This window comes from Microcaecilia unicolor, chromosome 13, assembly GCF_901765095.1.
Source record: "Microcaecilia unicolor chromosome 13, aMicUni1.1, whole genome shotgun sequence".
Classification (NCBI taxonomy): Eukaryota; Metazoa; Chordata; class Amphibia; order Gymnophiona; family Siphonopidae; genus Microcaecilia; species Microcaecilia unicolor.
Window position 1 is genome coordinate 54,410,012 of NC_044043.1, and position 20,723 is coordinate 54,430,734.

General features: G+C 42.1%; 1 protein-coding gene across 2 annotated transcripts in view; it reads right to left on the reverse strand.

Annotated features, from left to right (window-relative positions):
• ITGAE (integrin subunit alpha E) overlaps positions 1–20,723 on the reverse strand; it is a 137,773-nt gene extending 117,050 nt beyond the window's left edge. For both annotated transcript variants that reach the window (XM_030222426.1, XM_030222424.1), the window contains exons 1-2: positions 20,613–20,723; positions 11,886–12,006 (exon numbers count right to left, since the gene is read on the reverse strand). In XM_030222426.1, the coding sequence (XP_030078286.1) occupies positions 11,886–12,006; positions 20,613–20,655 (164 nt within the window). In that variant the 5' untranslated portion in view covers positions 20,656–20,723. The remainder of the gene's footprint in view (positions 1–11,885; positions 12,007–20,612) is intronic.

The following is a 20,723-nucleotide window of genomic DNA, read 5'->3' on the forward strand; positions in this document are numbered from 1 at the left end:
CCATTGCCCCATGTAAGCCGCATTGAGCCTGCCATGAGTGGGAAAGCGCAGGGTACAAATGTAACAAATAAATAAATAAAATCCACATTTGAACATATTGCACCAGTTCTTTCTTCCCTCCATTGGCTCCCGGTTGTCTGGAGAGTCAAATTTAAAATACTTTCCGCCTGATATTCAAATAAAAATGGCCACTACAATGGCACTTAAGCGGCTATCCGGTGATATTCAGTGCCAGATAGCCAGCTATCAGGCACTGAATATCGCCGCTTAGCAGCTTAAAGATAGCCGGTTATATTGGGCGATATAACCATCTATCCGCCGATTTTTAAAGTGAGAGAGCCAAGTTTGGCGGCCAAATAGGTGGAACAACTTTGGCCAGTCTCACTTTAAGCGGCCAGCGCTGAATATCAGCGTGGCAGGTTAAAATCGGACTGGCCAGTTAAATCAGATATTCAATGCCATTCACCGGAAACGGACATTACAATATAATACATTCAGAAATAGAAAATTGCAACTTCCTTTATGTAAGCAATATTATTTGATGGAAACACATAAAAGATCTTTTAAGCTATCAAGTCCTTTTGAATGGAATAAATTAGGAAGCGATATCAGACTGGCTGAGAGTTATAGCCTCTTTAGAAAACACTTGAAAACAGTCCGGCTGATATTCAGCCTGCGGGAGGCAGACTGGCTAAGTCCTGTGATTGGCGGGCTGTTTCCAGAGGCCAGCACTGCATATCCTTTTTTTTTGGGGGGGGGGGGGGGGCTGGTGTAAACTTAACTAGCCAAGGGGTCCTTTTATGAAGCTGCAGCAAAAGGGGGCCTGCGTTGGCATCAGCACGTGTTTTTGATTCACGCCGCGGCCCCCTTTTACTGCAGTGGGTAAAAGGCAGGGTTTTTTTTTTTAAGAAATAGATGTGCGGCAAGTGAAGCACTTGCCATGCACCCATTTCAGATGGGAGCACATACCACCACCCATTGAGGTGGCGGTAAGGGCTCCCACGCTACACCAGCAGTAACCAGGCAGCACATGGCACTGCCTGATTACCGCTGGGTACACACCAACGCTACAAAAATTAAAATATTTTTGTAACGCCAGAAATGGCGCATGCAAGGGGTGAGAACTACCGCCGGGTTGCTGTGGTAGCCCTGGCGGTACTTCCTTTTTAGCAAGCGGTAAGTGGTAAGCCAGCATTGACCCCCAAGTTAATATTCAGCGCTGGCTGGTTAAGTTTATAGTGGTCAAAGATAGAGTTGCTATTTAGGCAATCTGATTTGGCCGCTAAACTTAGTCATCAGTGCGCTGAATATTCGTGGCTAGCCAGTTATATCATGCAAAATAGCTGGTTAGCCACTTTGGGCTAGACTCCATATATAGCACCTGAAAAATCCACACAGTAAAAAAAAAAATGACGCCTAGGCATATTCTTTATAGTATGCTTACATTTTATAGAATAGGCTTAAATTTCCACAGTATATAGAATTAAGCTGAGCATCTCTCCACGAGACCAAATTTGGTCGCATCCATTTAGGCCATGTTTTACACGGTGTAAATCCCGTCGCCTAAATTAGGTGCAGAGTGGGTGTATTCTATAATAATGCACATAGATGGTAGAAACGCCCATGCCCTGCCCATGGCCACGCCCCTTTTCAACTATGTGACTTAGAATTTGCATGCACTATGTTGCAGAATACACCTAGCGAGTTGTGCACGTAAATCCTAATTAATGCCAATTAGTGCTAATAATTGCTTGTTAACATCCAATTGCAGCGCTGATTAGCTAGTTAACTAGTTAAGTTACGCGCCTTGTAATAGAATACGCTTTGATTTCCTTGTGGAAATGAAGGCATAATACATAGAATTTCAGGGTAAGCACTAAGTGATAATATTCAGCAAAGATAACTGGCTATCTCGAGCTGAATATTAGCGTTTAGCTGGTTAAGTGTTATTTAACCGGCCAGGAGCTATTCCTGGCTGCTTAAATAGCATTGATATAAGCCAGATTGTTCTTTATACAAGCATTTAACAAATGAAATTTTAAGTGTAGCAATAGATGAATGATGCTGTGGTAAATGTCATTGTAATGTTTTGTTTGTTTATATATTATGTACTGTATGTAATTTTTGAACCTCGCCTAGAATAGTGGATTGTGTGGCTCATGAATATTTTTAATAAATAAATCTGAGTGTCCAAATGCCATTACAGAAAAGGATCTCACCGCACAACCTCAGGGTGCTAATACGAACATTAGTGCAGGACCTACAAAATGTTTTTTGGAAAAAGCTTGAAAAATAGAATGTGGTAAATCTTGGTTACTATGCAAGAAAGTCCCGCGTTAAGCCCAGATTTTACCATGGCTTAATAAAAGGGCCTCAAAGTATTCTTTCCAGAGGCAGCAGAATCCAATTTTAATTGGGGGGGGGGGGGGAGGAGGTAGATAAACCAACTAAGCTCCTCCCATGGCTCCATTCTCTTTATCTAATTCTACCCTGATCAGGATTCTCTGCCCCTTTCACGCTCCCTCACCCACTGCCTAGCTTCTCCATGACACTCTGTAAGAGTTGCAGTCTGTCTAGTTGCTTTTTAGGAAGGCCAACATAAACAGAATTGCAATAATCAAGTTGTGACAATATATAGGAGTGGCCTAGTGGTTAGGGTGGTGGACTTTGGTCCTGGGGAACTGAGGAACTGAGTTTGATTCCCACTTCAGGCACAGGCAGCTCCTTGTGACTCTGGGCAAGTCACTTAAACCTCCATTGCCCCATGTAAGCCACATTGAGCCTGCCATGAGTGGGAAAGCGTGGGGTACAAATGTAACAAAAATAAAATAGATACTATTGGAGATTCTACATGGAATGTTGCTACTCTTGGAGATTCTACATGGAATGTTGCTATTCCACTAGCAACATTCCATGTAGAAGGCTGCGCAGGCTTCTGTTTCTGTGAGTCTGACGTCCTGCACGTACGTGCAGGACGTCAGACTCACAGAATCAGAAGCCTGCGCGGCCACATTGGTGATCCGCAAGGGCCGACTTCTACATGGAATGTTGCTAGTGGAATAGCAACATTCCATGTAGAATCTCAAATAGTAGCAACACTGGAGAAGTGGCCTAGTGGTTAGGGTGGTGGACTTTGGTCCTGAGGAACTGAGTTCGATTCCCACTTCAGGCACAGGCAGCTCCTTGTGACTCTGGGCAAGTCACTTAACCCTCCATTGCCCCATGTAAGCCGCATTGAGCGCAGGGTACAAATGTAACAAAAATAAATAAATATAGGACTAAATACATAACTGTATTTGGTACACATTAGCCACAGAATTCATATCGTGTACAAAATTGTATCAGGACCTGGAGACACATTGCAGGTGCATATACTGAGATATGTGAATATCAGGTTATTCCTCTAGGTTATTAACATTTGCATACATGTAATGATCCAAGTAGTAGACGAAACAATGGTGTATGGTACTTCTCTGTGCCTGCAAAATCAAACTGTACAGAGCTGAAATGGAAGGGAGATGTTATCTCAGTTCTAGTGTTCTTTTGAATGCAAAAAGCAGCAGAAGCTGAAATTGTGAAACACGAAGATGAGCTGATTACTCTTGGTCCTATTTATGAATCTACAAGTGCTAGTAAAATATTTGTCTGACTATAAAGCGGGAATAAATTATATGATCATGTAACTACTACTAAGACAAAATCCAAAACGTCAATCTGCAACTTTTTTGAAGAGGCAGCCACTGAGGCAAGAGCAAGTAGGGATTGCTCCTGCCCCCCCACCCCCTCCCCCATTACATAAGAACGTATGTATTGCCATACTGGAACAGACCAACAGTCCATCAAGCCCAGTATCCTGTTTCCAACAGTGGTCAATCCAGGTCACAAGTACTTGGCAAGATCCCAAAAGAGTAAAACAGACTTTATGCTGTTAACCCACTTTAAAAAGTCAATCTTAATAATGGCTTATGGACTTTTATTTTAGGAACTTGTCCAAACCTTTTTTAAACCCTTCTAAGCTAATTGCTTTCACCACATTCTCTGGCAATGAATTCCAGAGTTTAATTACATCTTGAGTGAAGAAATATTTTCTCTGATTTGTTTTAAATGTATTGCTTAGTAGATTCATTGTGTGCTCCCTAGTCCTTGTATTTTTGGAAAAAGTAAACAAGTAATTCAGGTCTACCATTCACTCCACTTACAGTGAATACGGGTCATATGGGGAGATGGAGGGCAGAGGGCTGGGCCAGGCCATCCCTCAGATTGATTTATTTAAGGCATTGAACTTTGTCAAAATGAAGACTGACGTTTATGCTCTGCAACAGGGCAGGGAAGGAGGACCACTAGATACCAGGGATTAGAGGCCCCCAGGATCCAGGGGTCCTCTGTTTTGGTCCCTTTAAATCTGCCCACTGCCACCATGCGAACATGCTCTTTTATCATGTTTCTCTTGCATTGCCACAGCCAGCAGTGTGCAAGAAATTTCACACAACATTAACTCAGGGATGTAAATGAGCCACAAGCTTGTCTGCGGCTTGTTTTCATAAAAACATGTACCAACCATGAATATTCTTGTATTGAAGTACATGAGATCTTAAAAACAGAATAAAAAAACACAAATTGAAAATAGAAACATGCAAACACTAAGCTTAAAACAATAAAAAAAAAAAAACAAGAAGCCAGACTTTGCAGGCAATGCAATACTGATGAAATAGAAACAGTGCATTTCCTCTTTCACTGTGCAGAACACAAAGATATAGTAATATATGTGGAGGGGCATTTTTAAAAGTATGTCCAACACAGAATGTGAACGCCCCAGTCAGTACATCATAAATAAGTGCATAAGTACATAAGCATCGCCATGCCGGGACAGACCAAGGGTCCATTGAGCCCAGCACCCTGTCTCCAACAGCAGCCAAAAGAACAATTTGTTCCACCCATCCCAGAAATTTTGGATTATTCCCACTTCCATTCAATAACATTCTATGGCCTTTTCCTCCAGGAAGCTGTCCAACCCTTTTTTTAAATTCTGCTAAGTCAACCGCCTTAACCACTTTTTCCGGCAACGAATTCCAGAGTCTAACTATGCGTTGAGTGAAGAAAAATTTCCTCTGATTCGTTTTAAATTGACTAAACTGCAGCGAGGGTGGCTGCCACCTGGGGCAGTTCGCCACTGCACACACCCCCTCGGGTGCAGCATGACACCCCCCTCAGCGCATCACCCAAGCCCCCCCCCCTCGGTGCATCACCCAAGCCCCCCCCCCTCCGAGTGCATTCTTGCCTGCCGTGTGCACGCCGCTGGGGGGGGTGTCGGTTCCACTGGTTCCCTGCTCCCTCTGCCCCGGAACAGCGAAGCCAACACCCCCCGAGCGACGTGCACCCATGGCGGACCGCCCCCACCGCCCCACCCTTGCTACACCACTGCACTGCAGCTTCATCATATGCCCCCTTGTCCTAGTATTTTTGTAAAGCGTAAACAGACGCTCCACATCGACCCGTTCCATTCCACTCATTATCTTATAGACCTCTATCAAATCTCCCCTCAGCTGCCTTTTCTCCAAGCTGAAGAGCCCCAGCCTCTTCAACCTTTCCTCATAGAGAAGTCGTCCCATCCCCTGTATCATCTTTGTCGCCCTTCTTTGCTTGTATTTTAGCTTGTTCTAAAATACATGCGAGATGGACCTCCATGTGCTGGAACATCCAGCTTGAGCATCCATTTTACAAACTGAAACGTGCAAATTATGAAAGGGGCAAAATGAGGAACATGGATGGCTTTGTGGCAGCTGAGGAACATCCATCTTATAAAATGGCCATATAGACAGCTATGTGGAGAAATAGCCTACTGTTGTTTTTTTGCACCCACATCGCATCACTTTGCATTTCTTTGCATTAAAGCTTAAGTGCCAAGCTTTAGCCCACACTTCTAATTTTTGTAGACCACTTTTCATGTTGCCTTCTCCCTCCAGGGTATCCACTCTGTTGCAAATCTTTAGTCATGTCCCTCACAAAGACATTGAATGGAATTGGTCCCAGGACCGATCCCTGAGGCACACCACCACTCACCATTCTTTCTACCAAGTGAATTCCATTTACCATTATCCTCTGTCATCTGTCAGTCAACTGTGATCCAGTTCACTACTTTGTGGTCCACCCCAAGGGCAGTCATTTTACTTATAAGCCTCCTATGAGGAACAGTATCAAAGGCTTTGATGAAATCCAAATAGAACATATGCAATGCATGCTCTCAATCTAGTTCTTTGATCACCAAGTCAAATAAATCAATCAGATTGCTTGGCATGAAGTCTTCCTTTGGTAAAACCATGTTGCCTCAGATCTCTTGCAATCCATTTGACTCTAGAAAGTTCACTATCCTTTCCTTCAGCAGCATCTCCATGACTTTTCCCACCACTAAGGTAAGGCTTATTAGCCTGTAGTTACCCATTTCTTCTCTGTTACCACTTTTATGAAGGACCACATCAATACTTCTCTAATCTCATGAAACCTCTACCATCTCTAAGGATCTGTTAAATACATCCTTTAGAGGTCTCACTATATCCTCTAGAAAGTCTCTCAGTATCCTAGGATGTATCTCATCTGGCGCTTTTTTCACTTTTAGCTTTGCAAGATGTTCATAAACACTTTCTTCCATGAATGAGTGGTATCTACTCCATTTCCACATGTTCCTTTGCTAATCATTTGCATTCCTCCTCTGGGATTTTCTTTTGTGAACACCAAAACAGAAGTATTTGTTTACCATTTCCTCTTTTTCACATCACTCTCTTCAGAATCTTTGAGTATTGCAATGCCACCTCTGGTCATCCTTTTCTGCCCCATATACCTGAAAACAGTCTTGTCACCTCACTTTTTTTTTTTTTGTTACATTTGTACCCTGCGCTTTCCCACTCATGGCAGGCTCAATGCGGCGGGCAATGGAGGGTTAAGTGACTTGCCCAGAGTCACAAGGAGCTGCCTGTGCTGGAAATCGAACTCAGTTCCTCAGTTCCCCAGGACCAAAGTCCACCACCCTAACCACTAGGCCACTCCTCCACTCCATCTTTTTTCCTTTGTATGCTTTTGCCATTCTGATTTCTCTCTGTGTCTCCTTCAGCTTTGTCTGGTATTCTTTTCTGTTTTGTTCTTGTGATTTTCTGTATTTTCCGTACACTTCCTGTTTTGCCTTTATTTTGCAGTCACTTCTTTGGAAAGCCATATTTTATTTATTTATTTATTTATTGTATTTGTACCCCACATTATCCCACCTTTTTGCAGGCTCAATGTGGCTTACAGTGTGAAGAAATGAGAACGTCATTACATAATCTAAGAAAACAGTTGTTCAATCATAAGCTGAGGTGAAAGGGGAATTTAGGTAGAAGGTTTTAGGTAAGGTTGTGAGAGAGGTAATTTGGTGTACTTGGGTGGTTTAAGGAATGGTTTGTTTCATTGAGGGTGACTTATATTGGTTTCCTTATCCTCTTGCTTTTATTTACTTTCCTTACACAAAGATCTGTTTCCTTTTTAAAGGCCCCTTTCAGTTTATTCCACAGTTTTTCCACTTCCTTTATTTCCTCCCACCCTGTCAGCTCCTCTGTCAAGAACTTCTCTATTTTACTGAAGTTAGCATGTTTGAAGTTCAGGACTTTTTGGTTTCACTTAGCTTGTATATCAAACCACACTGTGTGATTATCACTGCTGCCCAAATGGGAACCCACCCAGACGTTAGACACACATTCTCCATTCATGAGTGCTCCCCTAAGAACAGAAGAACATAAGAATAGCCACACCGGGTCAAACCAAGGGTCAATCTAACAGTGGCCAATTCAGGGCATAATACCTGACAGAATCCCAAATAGTAGCAAGATTCATGCTACTGATCCCAGGGACAAGCAGTGGCTTTCCCCGTGTCTGTCTCAATAGCAGACTATGGACTTTTCCTCCAGGAATTTCTCCAAACCTTTTTTTAAACTCAGATACACTAACTGTTGATACAACATCCTCTAACAACGAGTTCTCGAGCTTAACTATTGATTGAGTGAAAAAATATTTCCTTCTGTCCATTTTAAAAGTATTTCCGTGTAATTTCATTGAGTGTCCCTTGGTCTTTGTACTTTTTGAACGAATGAAAAATTGATTCACTTTTACCTGTTCTATCACTCAGGATTTTGTGGACCTCAATCTTATTCCCCTTCAGCCATCTCTCTTCCAAGCTGAAGAGCCCTAAATTCTTTAGCCTTTCCTCATATGAGAGGAGTTCCAACCCCTTTATCATTTCTTTGAACCTTTTCTAATTCCGCTATATCTTTTTTTGAGATATGGCGACCAGAATTGAACGCAATACTGAAGGTGAGGTTGCAGCATGGAGTGATACAGGGGTATTATAATATTCTTGGTCTTATTTACCATCCCTTTCCTAATGATTCCTAGCATCCTGTTTGCTTTTTTTGGCCATCGCTTCACACTGGGCAGAAGATTTCAGCATATTGTCTATAATGACACCTAGATGCAGACCTCTATATCCCCCTCATACTGCTGAAAAATAACACTCCCTCCCAATTAATACAATGGGACATGAAGTTCCTGCTTCTACCATTTGAAACTAGTACTGAACTGTCTCTTTCTGCAGATCTGCACTACCTATAGAGAGCAATTTTCAAAACCACTTGAGTGGGTAAACTGTCTGAAAATTGCTCTAACTCAATTTGGCTAAATGTTTGCACAAGATTCCAGACCACAGGTACTTTTAGTTGGATTGGAGGAAGCATTTCTATGGGTGTTATTTTGGCACTTTTAGAAAATAACACGCATGAATAGTATTTTTTCAATCTACATGCATTATTTTCTGTATAAAAGTTTACCCACAGAAAAGGTAGGTGCAAAAGTTCATGAGCTCTTCATACAAGGAAAACAAATATTTAGAAGCAGTTGTGCAGTTAACAGTAGTTGCTGACCACATGACAGCTCTGCCTTAAATTTCCCAGGCCTCCCAGGCCACCAATTAGCTTTTGGTGTGTAACATACTGCACAGCCAAAGTTATGTATTTTTTTTATTTGGGGCAGGATATGGAACTGTCCAGGGGCAGGGCTAAAAATTGCATGGAGAGAGACAAAATTCAGCCTCTGTGTGTCTAACTTATGTGTTCAACTCTGAAAGCCAAAATATCAGGAATAATAGGAAACAGCATAAGGAATGGCAAGTCAAATGCAATGCACTGATTAAGAAGGCAAAGAGAGACTTTGAAAAGAAGATTGTGTAGGAGGCAAAAACATATAGTAAAAACTTGTTTAGGTATATTAGAAGCAAGAAGTTGGTAACAGAATCAGTCGGACTGCTAGATGATCAAGGGGATATAAGGGGCTCTTAGGGAAGACAAGGCCATAGCAGAGAGATTAAATGAATTCTTTGCTTTGGTTTCCACCGAGGAAGATGTGGGAAAAATGCCAGTGCTGGAAATGTATTCTGTGCTGATGATTCAGAGAAACTGAAACAGATCTCTGTAAACTTGGAAGATGTAATAGGGCAATATGACAAACTGAAGAGTCACAAATCACCTGGACCAGATGGTATACATCCCAGAGTACTGATAGAACTAAAAACTTGCAGAGCTTTTGTTAGTAATATGTAATTTATCTTTAAAATAAAGCATGGCACCAGAAGATTGAAGGGTGGTCAATGCAATGTCAATTTTTAAAAAGTGTTACAGATGTGATCTGAGAAATTATAGACTAGTGAGCCTGGCATTAATGCTGGGCAAAATTATAGAGATTATTATAAAGAACACAATTACAAAGCATGTAAATAATCATGAATTAATGCGATAAAGCCAACATGGATTTAGTCAAGGGAAATCTTCTTTGAAGTGGGTGAATAAGCATGTGTATAAAGGTGAGCCGGTCAATATTGTGTATCTGGATTTTCAAAAGGCATTTGACAAAGTACCTCATGAAAGACTCCAGAGGAAATTAGAAAGTCATGGGATAGGAGGCCTATTGTGGATTAAAAACAAGTTAAAGGATAGAAAACAGAGAGTAAGGTTAAATTGCAATATTCTCAAAGGAGAAGGGTAGATAATGGGGTTCCCCAGGGACCTCTGCTTTTTAACATATTTATAAATGTTCTAGAGATGGGAATAACTAGTGAGGTAATTCAATTTGCTGATGACACAAAGTTACTCAAAGTTGTTAAATTGCAAGAGGATTGTGAAAAATTGCAAGAGGACCTTACAAGTCTGGGCATCCAAATGACAGATGATGTTTAAAGTGAGCAAGTGTAAAGTGATGCATGTGGGAAAGAGGAACCCAAACTATAGCTACACAATGCAAGGTTCCACATTAGGAATCACTGCCCAGGAAAAGGATCTAAGTGTCATCATTGATGATACGTTGAAACCCTCTGCTCAGTATGCAGTGGTGACTAAGAAAGCAACTAGAATGGTAGGAATTATTAGGAAAGGAATGAAAAACAAAAGTGAGAATGTTATAATGCCTTTGCACCACTCCATGGTGCGACCGTACCTCAAATACTGTGTGCAATTCTGGTCACCACATCTCAAAAAATATATAGCAGAATTAAAAAAGGTACAGAGAAGAGCGATGAAAATTATAAAGGGGATGGGAAGACTCCCCTATGAGGAAAGGCTAAAGCGGCTAAGGCCCTTCAACTTGGAGAAGAGGGTTTAAAAAAGGTTTGGATCATTTCCTAAAAGAAAAGTCCATAAGCCATTATTAAGATGGACTTGGGAAAATCCACTGCTAGGATAAGCAGCATAAAATCTGTTATACTGTGGCCTGGATTGGTCACTGTTGGAAAAAGGATACTGGGCTTAATGGATTTTTGGTCTGTCCCAGTATTGCAAGCTTATTGTTCTTAAGTTCTTATGTTCGGATAAGGCATCCATGTAAAGTTATTATTCATACTTGAGCTCGTAGTGCATGAAAATTTACATGATTTTAAAACAAATAACTTATCTACTTAAAGTTATGCATTCGCTGTTGAGCTGAACATCAACTAAGCCGCATTGAGCCTGCCATGAGTGGGAAAGCGCGGGGTACAAATGTAACAAAAATAAAAAATAAAATAAAACTGCATTTAGCTTATCTTTGTACCCATAAACCATGTCCCTAATTTTCAAAGTACTTGCACATGTTGCACTGAAGCAGGAAGTTTTGGTACCTGAATTTTAACCACCATTACTCTGTTCTAGTGAGAGAGAGGAAGGCTGTCTCCATGGTGACCCGCATCAGTTTCCTGGAGTTGGTTTGCTCAGACTGTAGAACAATCAACCTGTTGGAACCACAGTGTCAGCTTGGCTCAGATTCTGCTTGCAGCTCAGAGAGGTAGGTACAAGTTGTCCAGCCTGGCAACCCCCAAGTCCTCCCCTTTACATACCTGCTCCTTACTAGACATATGGTGTTGCTACATCAATAATAATTCTGAAGGGAAAAGAATCAGTGCTTAAAATATAATGAGAAGAATAATCCCTAACACAGGGTGAGGAATGAAGAAACACCCAGCCTCATCGTCTGGTACTATTAGCCGCAGTCCAAAGCCAACCCAGCCTATTTAGGCAAATAGTTAGACTGGGTTGGCTTTGGAATAATATGGGTAGTTTGTGGTTGGATTAAACAAATGGACAAGTGTCAAAGTCAAATTCCCTTTGTGGAAAAATTCTAGAGGAAGTTGGTTCAAGCTAGTTCTCAGATTTTAAGTTTTCATTTTAATTGATGCATGAATAGGTTTCAGTGGCTTTGATCATCTCCTTTCAGTGTTGGTTAAGAAAGATATGAAGCTCTGGTGCCTTCCCCCTTCAACTCTCCTTCTTGATCCTCCTTCATAGAAATAAACCCATCCCACCAGCACATATGGGCACTTTAGAATTTACTATTGGTCTTACCAATTTTGGGTCTTAGTAGGATGCAGAAGAACTTTCTGTCCAAAGAGAGAATCTCGATGGGATGATGCATAAGTCCACTTCTTCTTGGTATCAATGTTGAAACATTTCAGAGTTGCTGTTGCTATAAAGAAACATAAGACAAAAGAATGGTACCATGAGGTAGATAGAAGATGACCAACATCCGAAAGTTAAAAACACTTCAGAAAACTGCACTTGAAATGGAGTGCCCTAGATGAATTTTTTTCCATAGCGGAAGAATCCTTCTTAAGGGATACTTTTATAAATATCCGCATGGGTACAACGTTTGTGCATGCTTTTTTCTGTGTGTATTCTTCTCTGAAGTTATGCATGTTCTGCCACTTTGAAAATTGCCACAGAAAACGGTGTACTTTCATTTACCCATACTATTTGAAACGCATAAATTTCATGGAATAAATTCTGAACACCAATAGCTAATACACTTCACTGGAAATGTGCTCAGTACAGTGCTTTCTTTTAAAGCAAAAGTTGTTTAAATCTATAAAAATATAGATGTAAGTCAGTCAAAAAGAACGGAGAGGAAAAAGTCTCAGAAACTGCAGGTCAATCCAGTAATTCAAACAAACCTGCTATATCAATTTTTAGCATTCAAAACCGTCACCAGACTTAAAGATTCACTTTCTTTACTTATTTTCCTTTTCACTTCTCCTTTATATATATACTAGTAAAAAAGCCCCGTTTCTGATGCAAATGAAACGGGGACTAGCAAGGTTTTCTTCTGTGTGCATGTGGGAGTGTGTGTGTCCCTGCCCTCTGCCCTCTCTCCCTTCCCCTGTGCTGTCTGTTCCCTCTGCTCTCTGTCCCCTCCCCCCTCGGAGTCGAGTCCTTCAGTGTTAAGTTTCCTGCTGTGCTGTGTTTGTGTTACAGAGATAGTGAGGGCTTCTGCCCTCTCTCCCCTCCCCCCTCTGAGTCCTTCACTGTTACAGAGAGAGAGATTTGATTTCATGCTTTGCTGTGTTTTTCTTCACTGTTTGTGTTACAGAGAGAGCGAGGGCGGGGCAAACACTCATGGGGAAACCAGATATCTCTCCCCCTTCACACTTCCGGCTGGAGGCTTCATTTAGAACGTTGGTGGTGCCTTTTATATAGAGAGATTTTTTTCAAACCTAATTCAAAAAATTCCAGCAACCAGCCCCTTAATAACAGTAGCTGTTATACTGAAGCTAAATGGCTGGTTTTTGGAATTTTTTGAATTAAGTTTGAAAAAAATATGTATATAAAAAGGAAAAGTGAAAAGGAAAATAAGTAAAGAAAGTGAATCTTTAATGTCCGGGGATGGCTTTTTATGCCAATTATTGATATAGCAGATTCGTTTGAATTACTGGATTGACCTGCAATTTCTGAGGCTTTTTCCTCCCCATTCTTTTTGAATGATCTACGTCTATATTTGTATAGATGTAAACAACTTTTGCTCTAAAAGAAAGCATTGTACTGAACACGTTTTCAGTTAAGTGTATTGGCTATGGGCATCAGGAAGACTTCACTCCTTAATCTTTGTGATGTGGAATAAATTATGCACACATGCTTGAATTTTCAAAGGTTTGTATGTAAATAAAAATCTTTTCCCATTCCTGCCCTGAGAAACAACTCCTCAAACAGCCGGTGTACTTAGAGGCACCTACAGATTGTCTGGCAGTAGGTTTACCCATGTATTGGGCAGGCAGTTTTGTAGCAAGTCATTGCTGTGAGTAAAGCACAGCTTTATTCATAGAAAGGTCTTTGAAAATTACCATATTTACCTATGTCAATGAAGGCTCAAGCCTGGCTATATTTGCATTTCAGCTTCATTCCGGAAACATGCCTAGTCACACCAACTTTAGCCCAGAGCTGCCGTTCATCTAATGCTCTGAGGAACTTGTACATTACAAGTGGATCACCAGCAGCAATAGCGCAGCCCCTCCCCCCACCTCCCAGAAGGGAGAGGCTTGATGGATTTCTATATATTCATCCTGATACAGGTCAGTTACGCTTCTGTTTTTTTGTTGTTTAATAATTCTTTTTATTGGCATTATATATCATCCTTAACAGTGCATAATATTGTCAGGAATACAATCACATATATCATGCTGTTGGCTTTTCAGAAGCAAATACATGAACTCTGGACATTCCAAGCCACCATCTTTTTTTATGTTCTAAGTTCAACAAGCCACCGAAGTCATCCTTGTAACCCCCTGATACACAGATCAGTGAAAAAAACATGCCCTTCTGAGTTTTTCAATAGGTATAATAAGTACAGGGTCAGTATGGGTCCCACATATGTATGTGGAAGCGTAGCAAATGGCCAGGAGAATTGGGTTCAGTTCCCACTGAAGCTCCTTCTGACCCTGGGCAAGTCACTTAAACCCTTCATTGCCCCAGGTACAAAATAAGCACCTATATTGTAACCACAGAAAGGTGATATACCAAATCCCATACTTGCAGAAACACATCTACCATGTTTTCTATCATTACAAATCTGAGAGTGACTGAAACCTCAGCAGAAAGCAGAACTCGTGCAATCACCCTGAGTAGGGTTACCATAAGGCTCAAGAAAAAGGAGGGTAGATTGAGCCAGTCTGGGTTTTGCTTCCATTGCTTTCAATCAGTGGCGTACTAAGGTGGGGGCGGTGGGGGCGGTCCGCCCCGGGTGCACGCCGCTGGGGGGGTGCCGCGATCCTGTCCGCTACGTTCGTTCTGTGCTCCCTCTGACCCAGAACAGGTTACTTCCTGTTCCGGGGCAGAGGGAGCATGGAAACGAACGAAGCGGACAGGCACACCCCCCCCCCCCCAGTGGCATGCACCCGGGGGGGTTCTTTCGCCGGGGGGTGTCCTTTCGCCGAGGGGGGGTCACACTGCACCCGGGGGGGCGGGGCGCATCGGTGATCCGCCCCGGGTGTCAGCCCCCCTAGGAATGCCACTGCTTTCAATGGAAGCAAAACCCAGACTGGATCAATGTGTCCTCCTTTTTCTGGAGCCATATGGTAACCCTAACCCTGAGCAGCATGGCCAAGTGCCTGAATCACAGGCCCAAGCACATGCCAAAAGCAAAATTTGGGGCCTGGTCTTTGGCACACACAGAAAAGTCACTGGGTGATTTCTGGCCAGTCCATGAGAGAAACAAGTATAAGACTCACCTCTTTCAACTCAGCAAGATTCTCCACACTGGGTAATGGGGGTAAAGTGTGATGTGTTTGAAGATACCACCTTTCTGTGGTACAACCAAAGCAGTTTACATTTATTATTATTTATTTAAATTAGTCCCCTTATTTTCTAACTCCTCTTACTCTTTTACCTATCTATATGTTCCATCTTTGCTTATACCCTACGCTGTCTATTAAAATGTTTTATTATGTATTGTGTTGACATTGTAAGTAGTATAGTATCAAAAATCTAAAAATCTGCTCAGAGCAATAATTTCAGAAACTAATATATTGTTTGTTCTAAAGAACTGGTGTTACTTGTGCACCTATGTAAAGAGTCACTTCTTATGATTTAAACAAATAAGCCTCATAAGCCCTGGGTACCAATATTATGGACACAACCTGAAATGGCTTTCATCATAGGCCCCAAACCACCTCTGAAAACACCTGCAGAGCAAAACAACTCCAAAATGGAGAAAAAAAGATCTGCAGTAAGAAAAAACGGAGAGGTTTAATTGTGACAAATCTATTTTCAAAGTGCACAAGCAAAACCAATATGTATTACAAACCGAATAACTACTATTGGAAGAACAATTTCAAAAATCAGTAATGCATAGATGGTAGCCCAAAGGAAAGATTACTTAGCTTCATCAGGGGGAAAAAATGGAACGCTTTCCCGCAGCTGCTTCTCAATTTGGTGTAACACCCATATCTATGATGTAACATCTCTAATCAATAGTGGCTTCTCCCAGCATTAAATCATACATAGTAACATAGTAGATGACGGCAGAAAAAGACCTGCATGGTCCATCTAGTCTGCCCAAGATAAACTCATATCTTGAATTTGTACCTGTCTTTTCCAGGGCACAGACCGTATAAGTCTGCCCAGCAGTATTTCCCGCCTCCCAACCACCAGTCCCGTCTCCCATCACCGGCTCTGGTACAGACCATACAAGTCTGCCCTCCCCTATCCTAGCCTCCCAACCACCAACCCCTCTTCCCCCCCACCTGCTCCGCCACCCAATTTCAGCTAAGCTTCTGAGGATCCATTCCTGCTGCACAGGATTCCTTTATGCATATCCCACGCATGTTTGAATTCCGTTACCGTTTTCATCTCCACCACCTCCCGCGGGAGGGCATTCCAAGCATCCACCACCCTCTCCGTGAAAAAATACTTCCTGACATCTTTTTTGAGTCTGCCCCCCTTCAATCTCATTTCATGTCCTCTCGTTCTACCGCCTTCCCATCTCCGGAAAAGATTTTTTTTGCGGATTAATACCTTTCAAGTATTTGAACGTCTGTATCATATCACCCCTGTTCCTCCTTTCCTCCAGGGTCTACATGTTCAGGTCAGCAAGTCTTTGCTCATACATCTTGGAACGCAAATCCCATACCATTCTCGTAGCTTTTCTTTGCACCGCTTCCATTTTTTTAACATCCTTCGCAAGGTACGGCCGCCAAAACTGAACACAATACTCCAGGTGGGGCCTCACCAACGACTTGTACAGGGGCATCAACACTTCCTTTCTTCTGCTGATCACACCTCTCTCTATACAGCCTAGCAACCTTCTCGCTACGGCCACCGCCTTGTCACAAGGTCCTTCTCAAGAACATTGTCATTTTCTCTGACAATGCTCTGAGCATGTGCCGGTCCTTCTCACACATCAATCTTGGCATGCTCAGAGCAGCAGGGAAGCAGTGCGAGGAGAAGGGAAGCAGCGGCACTGTATTTATTTGGCTGGCAGAGCCTTAGCATCCCTGCCAGCAAAGGTAAAGGGGTGCTGCAGTTCTGGAGGGGGCCTGAGCCCAAAGTGGGGTACCCAGACACCCCCCATGGCTATGCCACTGGCTTAGGGTAAGTGACTTGCCCAGGATCATAAGGAACTGCAGAGGGAATTGAACCCTACTCCCCAGGTTCTCAGCCTTGCCCTGTCCAGGAGTACTACTTCCAAGGGTAATAGGGTCAATCAGTCGCCATCCCTGTGCAATCTTTGGCCTCCCTCCTAATACCTATAAACAAAGACTATGAGGGCAGATATCTCTGCCCTCATAGTCTCTGTACCCAGCTGTGCCCAGCTAGTAAGCCCAATTTATTTTAAGGTGAACTCGACTCCCAGAGGGAGATGATGGAGACAAAAACTGAAAGAGAAAAGAAAGGGGATTTTTGGATTTAGCTGACACATTTTCAGTAGTAGCTCAAGGTGAGATACATAGAGGTATGGTAGGTATTTCCTTATCCCCAAAAAGCTTGCAATCTTAAGTTCGTCCTGAGGCAATGGAGGATTAAGTGACATCCAAGGTCAGAAGAAAGAAAGTCTTATGCAAAAGTGAAGGAAAATCAGAGATAAGCTGAGGCCTTTGACAGTGCACCAGCAATTAAAATGGGTTCATTAAATAAGCTTTTTGAGGCCTTGGCTACTCTCACTTTTTGTGTTTCTAAAAGAAAGTGAAAAGATGGAGACCAATATTCAAAGGGTTTAAGTTATGTTATGTTATGCTATGTTATGTCTTGTATTCTGCCACAACCTACATAATTCAGGACGGATTACAACTGGAAAGAGGCCAGATCAAGTGTCTAGGATCTACATACCATAATAGCTTAATCTATGACACAAAATTAACTTTATACAAGAGACACATTCAACTCAGTTAACCAGAATCTGAAGACCTAAGGCTAGATTTAAGGAAAAGTACTACTAAATTGGCCTCTTTGAAAATTTACTAAATCTGGGTGCCTAAATTTGTACTCCTGTTTTCACCAGGTTCCCAAATTTAGGATCCTAAAACATGGTAACAACAGGGGCAGATTTAGAATAAGGAGAAAAATGTAGGAACTTAGAAATGATTTCCAGCACTAGGCAGCTAAATTACGCTCCTAAATCTACACAAATGAAAGGCAGGCCTACATTCAAGAATCAGCTGAAAACTTAGGCCCCTAAGTTTGGCTGAAAATAGGTGACAAATTTAGTAACTCAGGGGTCAACGTTGAAAGCAGTTTTACGGGCAGAAGAGGCTCCTGCTCATTTAAATTGCGCTGACTGGCTCTAGAGCAGATATTTAGTGGCACTTGACCGGATAGTGCCAACATCTGCTCTGACTGTCACTGTCCTAATTTAACTGGGTGGCTAAATTTTGGTGGAGCCTGGGTAACTCCCGATGGCTGCCTTGTGGCTGGACATTCATTGACAGTATCTGAAAAAGGGCTTGCAATGAATATCCAGGTTTAATTCAGCTAACAGCAGCCAGCATTTAAAGAAACACTGACTGACCCTCACCGGCTGAATATTGACTGATCAGCTTTTTCTGAATATCAGATCTGTCAAAAATAATAAGAAAGCCTTGCATGTAATAGGTTAATTAATGTATATGTTTGGTTAATCTGTAAAAGATAACAACACAGTGACGCTTGTCTGTTTGCACTTTTCAATATTAAGACCACAGTTGATCACCCTGGTAACATTTTACAGGCCTAGTTACCTTCCTAATGAGGAAATTGTTATTTATTTATTTATTTATTGTGAACATTTATATCCCACATAATCCCACCAAGGCAGGCTCTATGTTGCTTACAGCTTTTGAGGTAAACTTCAGCATAACAATACTAGTGCAAATCAGGGTAGAAAAAGTAGATGAGGGGAAGAGAGGGAAACAGCAGGGGAGAGGGATGCGGGGATGCAGAGGATCAAGCACAATATCTAATTGATGTCACAGTTGACTCTTCCCTCACCTTTAAACTGCAGATCAATGCTGTCCTCCGTTCTGCTTTCTTTGCCCTTCACCGTGCCCGCTCAGTCTGCCCCATCCTCCCTGCTGCCCCTCTACATCCTATCATACTGGCCCTGGTCATCTCTCACCTCGATTACTGTAATTCTTTCTATGCCAGTTTACCTCTTCATTCTCTGAAATGCCCACAATTGGTTCAGTCAGCAACCATCAAACTTCTACACAACGCACATCGATTTGACCATGTCACTCCACTCCTACGCACAGAACACTGGCTTCCTGTTTCCTCACGAATTAAATTCAAAATCCTCCTGCTGGTATTCAAGTCAAAACTCCTATCTGCTCCTGCCTACCTCAATAACCTCCACATTCCCTACACTCCCCTCCACGGTCTGCGCTCAGCCGACAATAACCTCCTTACTCTTCCACCTCCCTCCCGTGTATGCCTATCTTCCACCTGTGAGTTTGCCTTCTGTTACCTTGGCCCCAAACTGTGGAACGACCTGCCACTACATGTCGAAATCAGACTTCCCTCCCTAAATCCAAGCAGGATCTCAAAACCCACCTCTTCTCCATCTCTTTCTCTAGTACTACTTAGATATTTCCCGTAGTCCCCTCTCCTTCTTTGTTTTATATTACATAAACCAGTTTATGCCTATGTTCAGTCCATAGCGGTATATCAAGTCTGTGAAATAAATAAATACTGTCCTTATTACACAAGCTTAATGTCAGGAAAAACAGTTGGGAAGAAATCATTATTTAAAAGAAATGCAGATATCATGAAATACTAAATAACTTACAAAAATCAGCATATAGTTTATAAAAATCTTTGAGAATGTAATAAAAACCAGAGCACATTTTGCACTGGGCAGAGAACCATATTTCTGTTCCAGCCAAATTATCATGACCACATCAATTTTCTAAAAAAAGCAAAAAAAAAAAACCAAACTCAATATCCTCCATGGAGGCAATTCTATAACTGAATGCCAGGAGCATCACAAGCCACAAAAGCACCCTGAGCAAGACGCCCTCAAGTGCTCCCATTGTGGTCCCACCCCACCCACTTTTGTGACTTCAGCAAGGTCAGCCAATGGATGGGGCACAATTTTGGTGCCCCGGCCTCTCTTATGCCCTGTGTGGCCTCACTGGGAGCCCAGATTCTTTTTTTTGAATACAAGCATAACCCTGCGTCGGCATGCCTAGGTGCCTGCAGTTACATCAGCCATAGACCTGGCATAGCTTCAGGGTCATAAATGCAGTAAGGACATGCATATCTTAACAGTACCCTGTAAGTTGTACACATGCAGCACTGCCTGTGCCCCTACCATGCTGTACCCTTGTAAATGCCCCCTTGCATTTCCATGCTGTGCTAGTTACACACGCCCTTACAGAGGAGAGCTTAGCCACTTTGCTGTCATACGCATGTAAATATACACTCACCCATGAAAGTGCTAGTATTCTCTACATTTACACACACAAATGTGGGCAGCTGGTTATAGAATCGCCCTTCACGTGTTTTGTCATATATGAGTGTGGCGACACTTGGTTCTGTCTTTTAACATGGCCTTTTACTCAGCTCCCAAAGACTTGAGCACAGCTAGCTAACATCAGAACTAAGCAGTCAGCTCTGTAGCTGTCCAGAAATGCAAAGAGCAAAACCCTATAACTCAACAAATCAAAATATGCTGTAATCATCTGTTCCAAGCAAATGATTTATTTATATTATAAAACATAGAGGAAGTTTTCTTCTTTCCAGTCAGACAAAGGCAAGTCCCACAATCTCCGTGCTATCTCTCCTTCTACAAGTAACCAAAACGTTTCTAGTAAAAATGCCAGAAAGTCTTACCATTCAGAAGGAGGAGACAGCTCAGAAAGATATCTGTCTTCATGTTTTTGTCTTTTCCCTGGAGTTGAAATCATCCAGAAGTGTTGATGTACTAAGGCGCCTCAACAGACC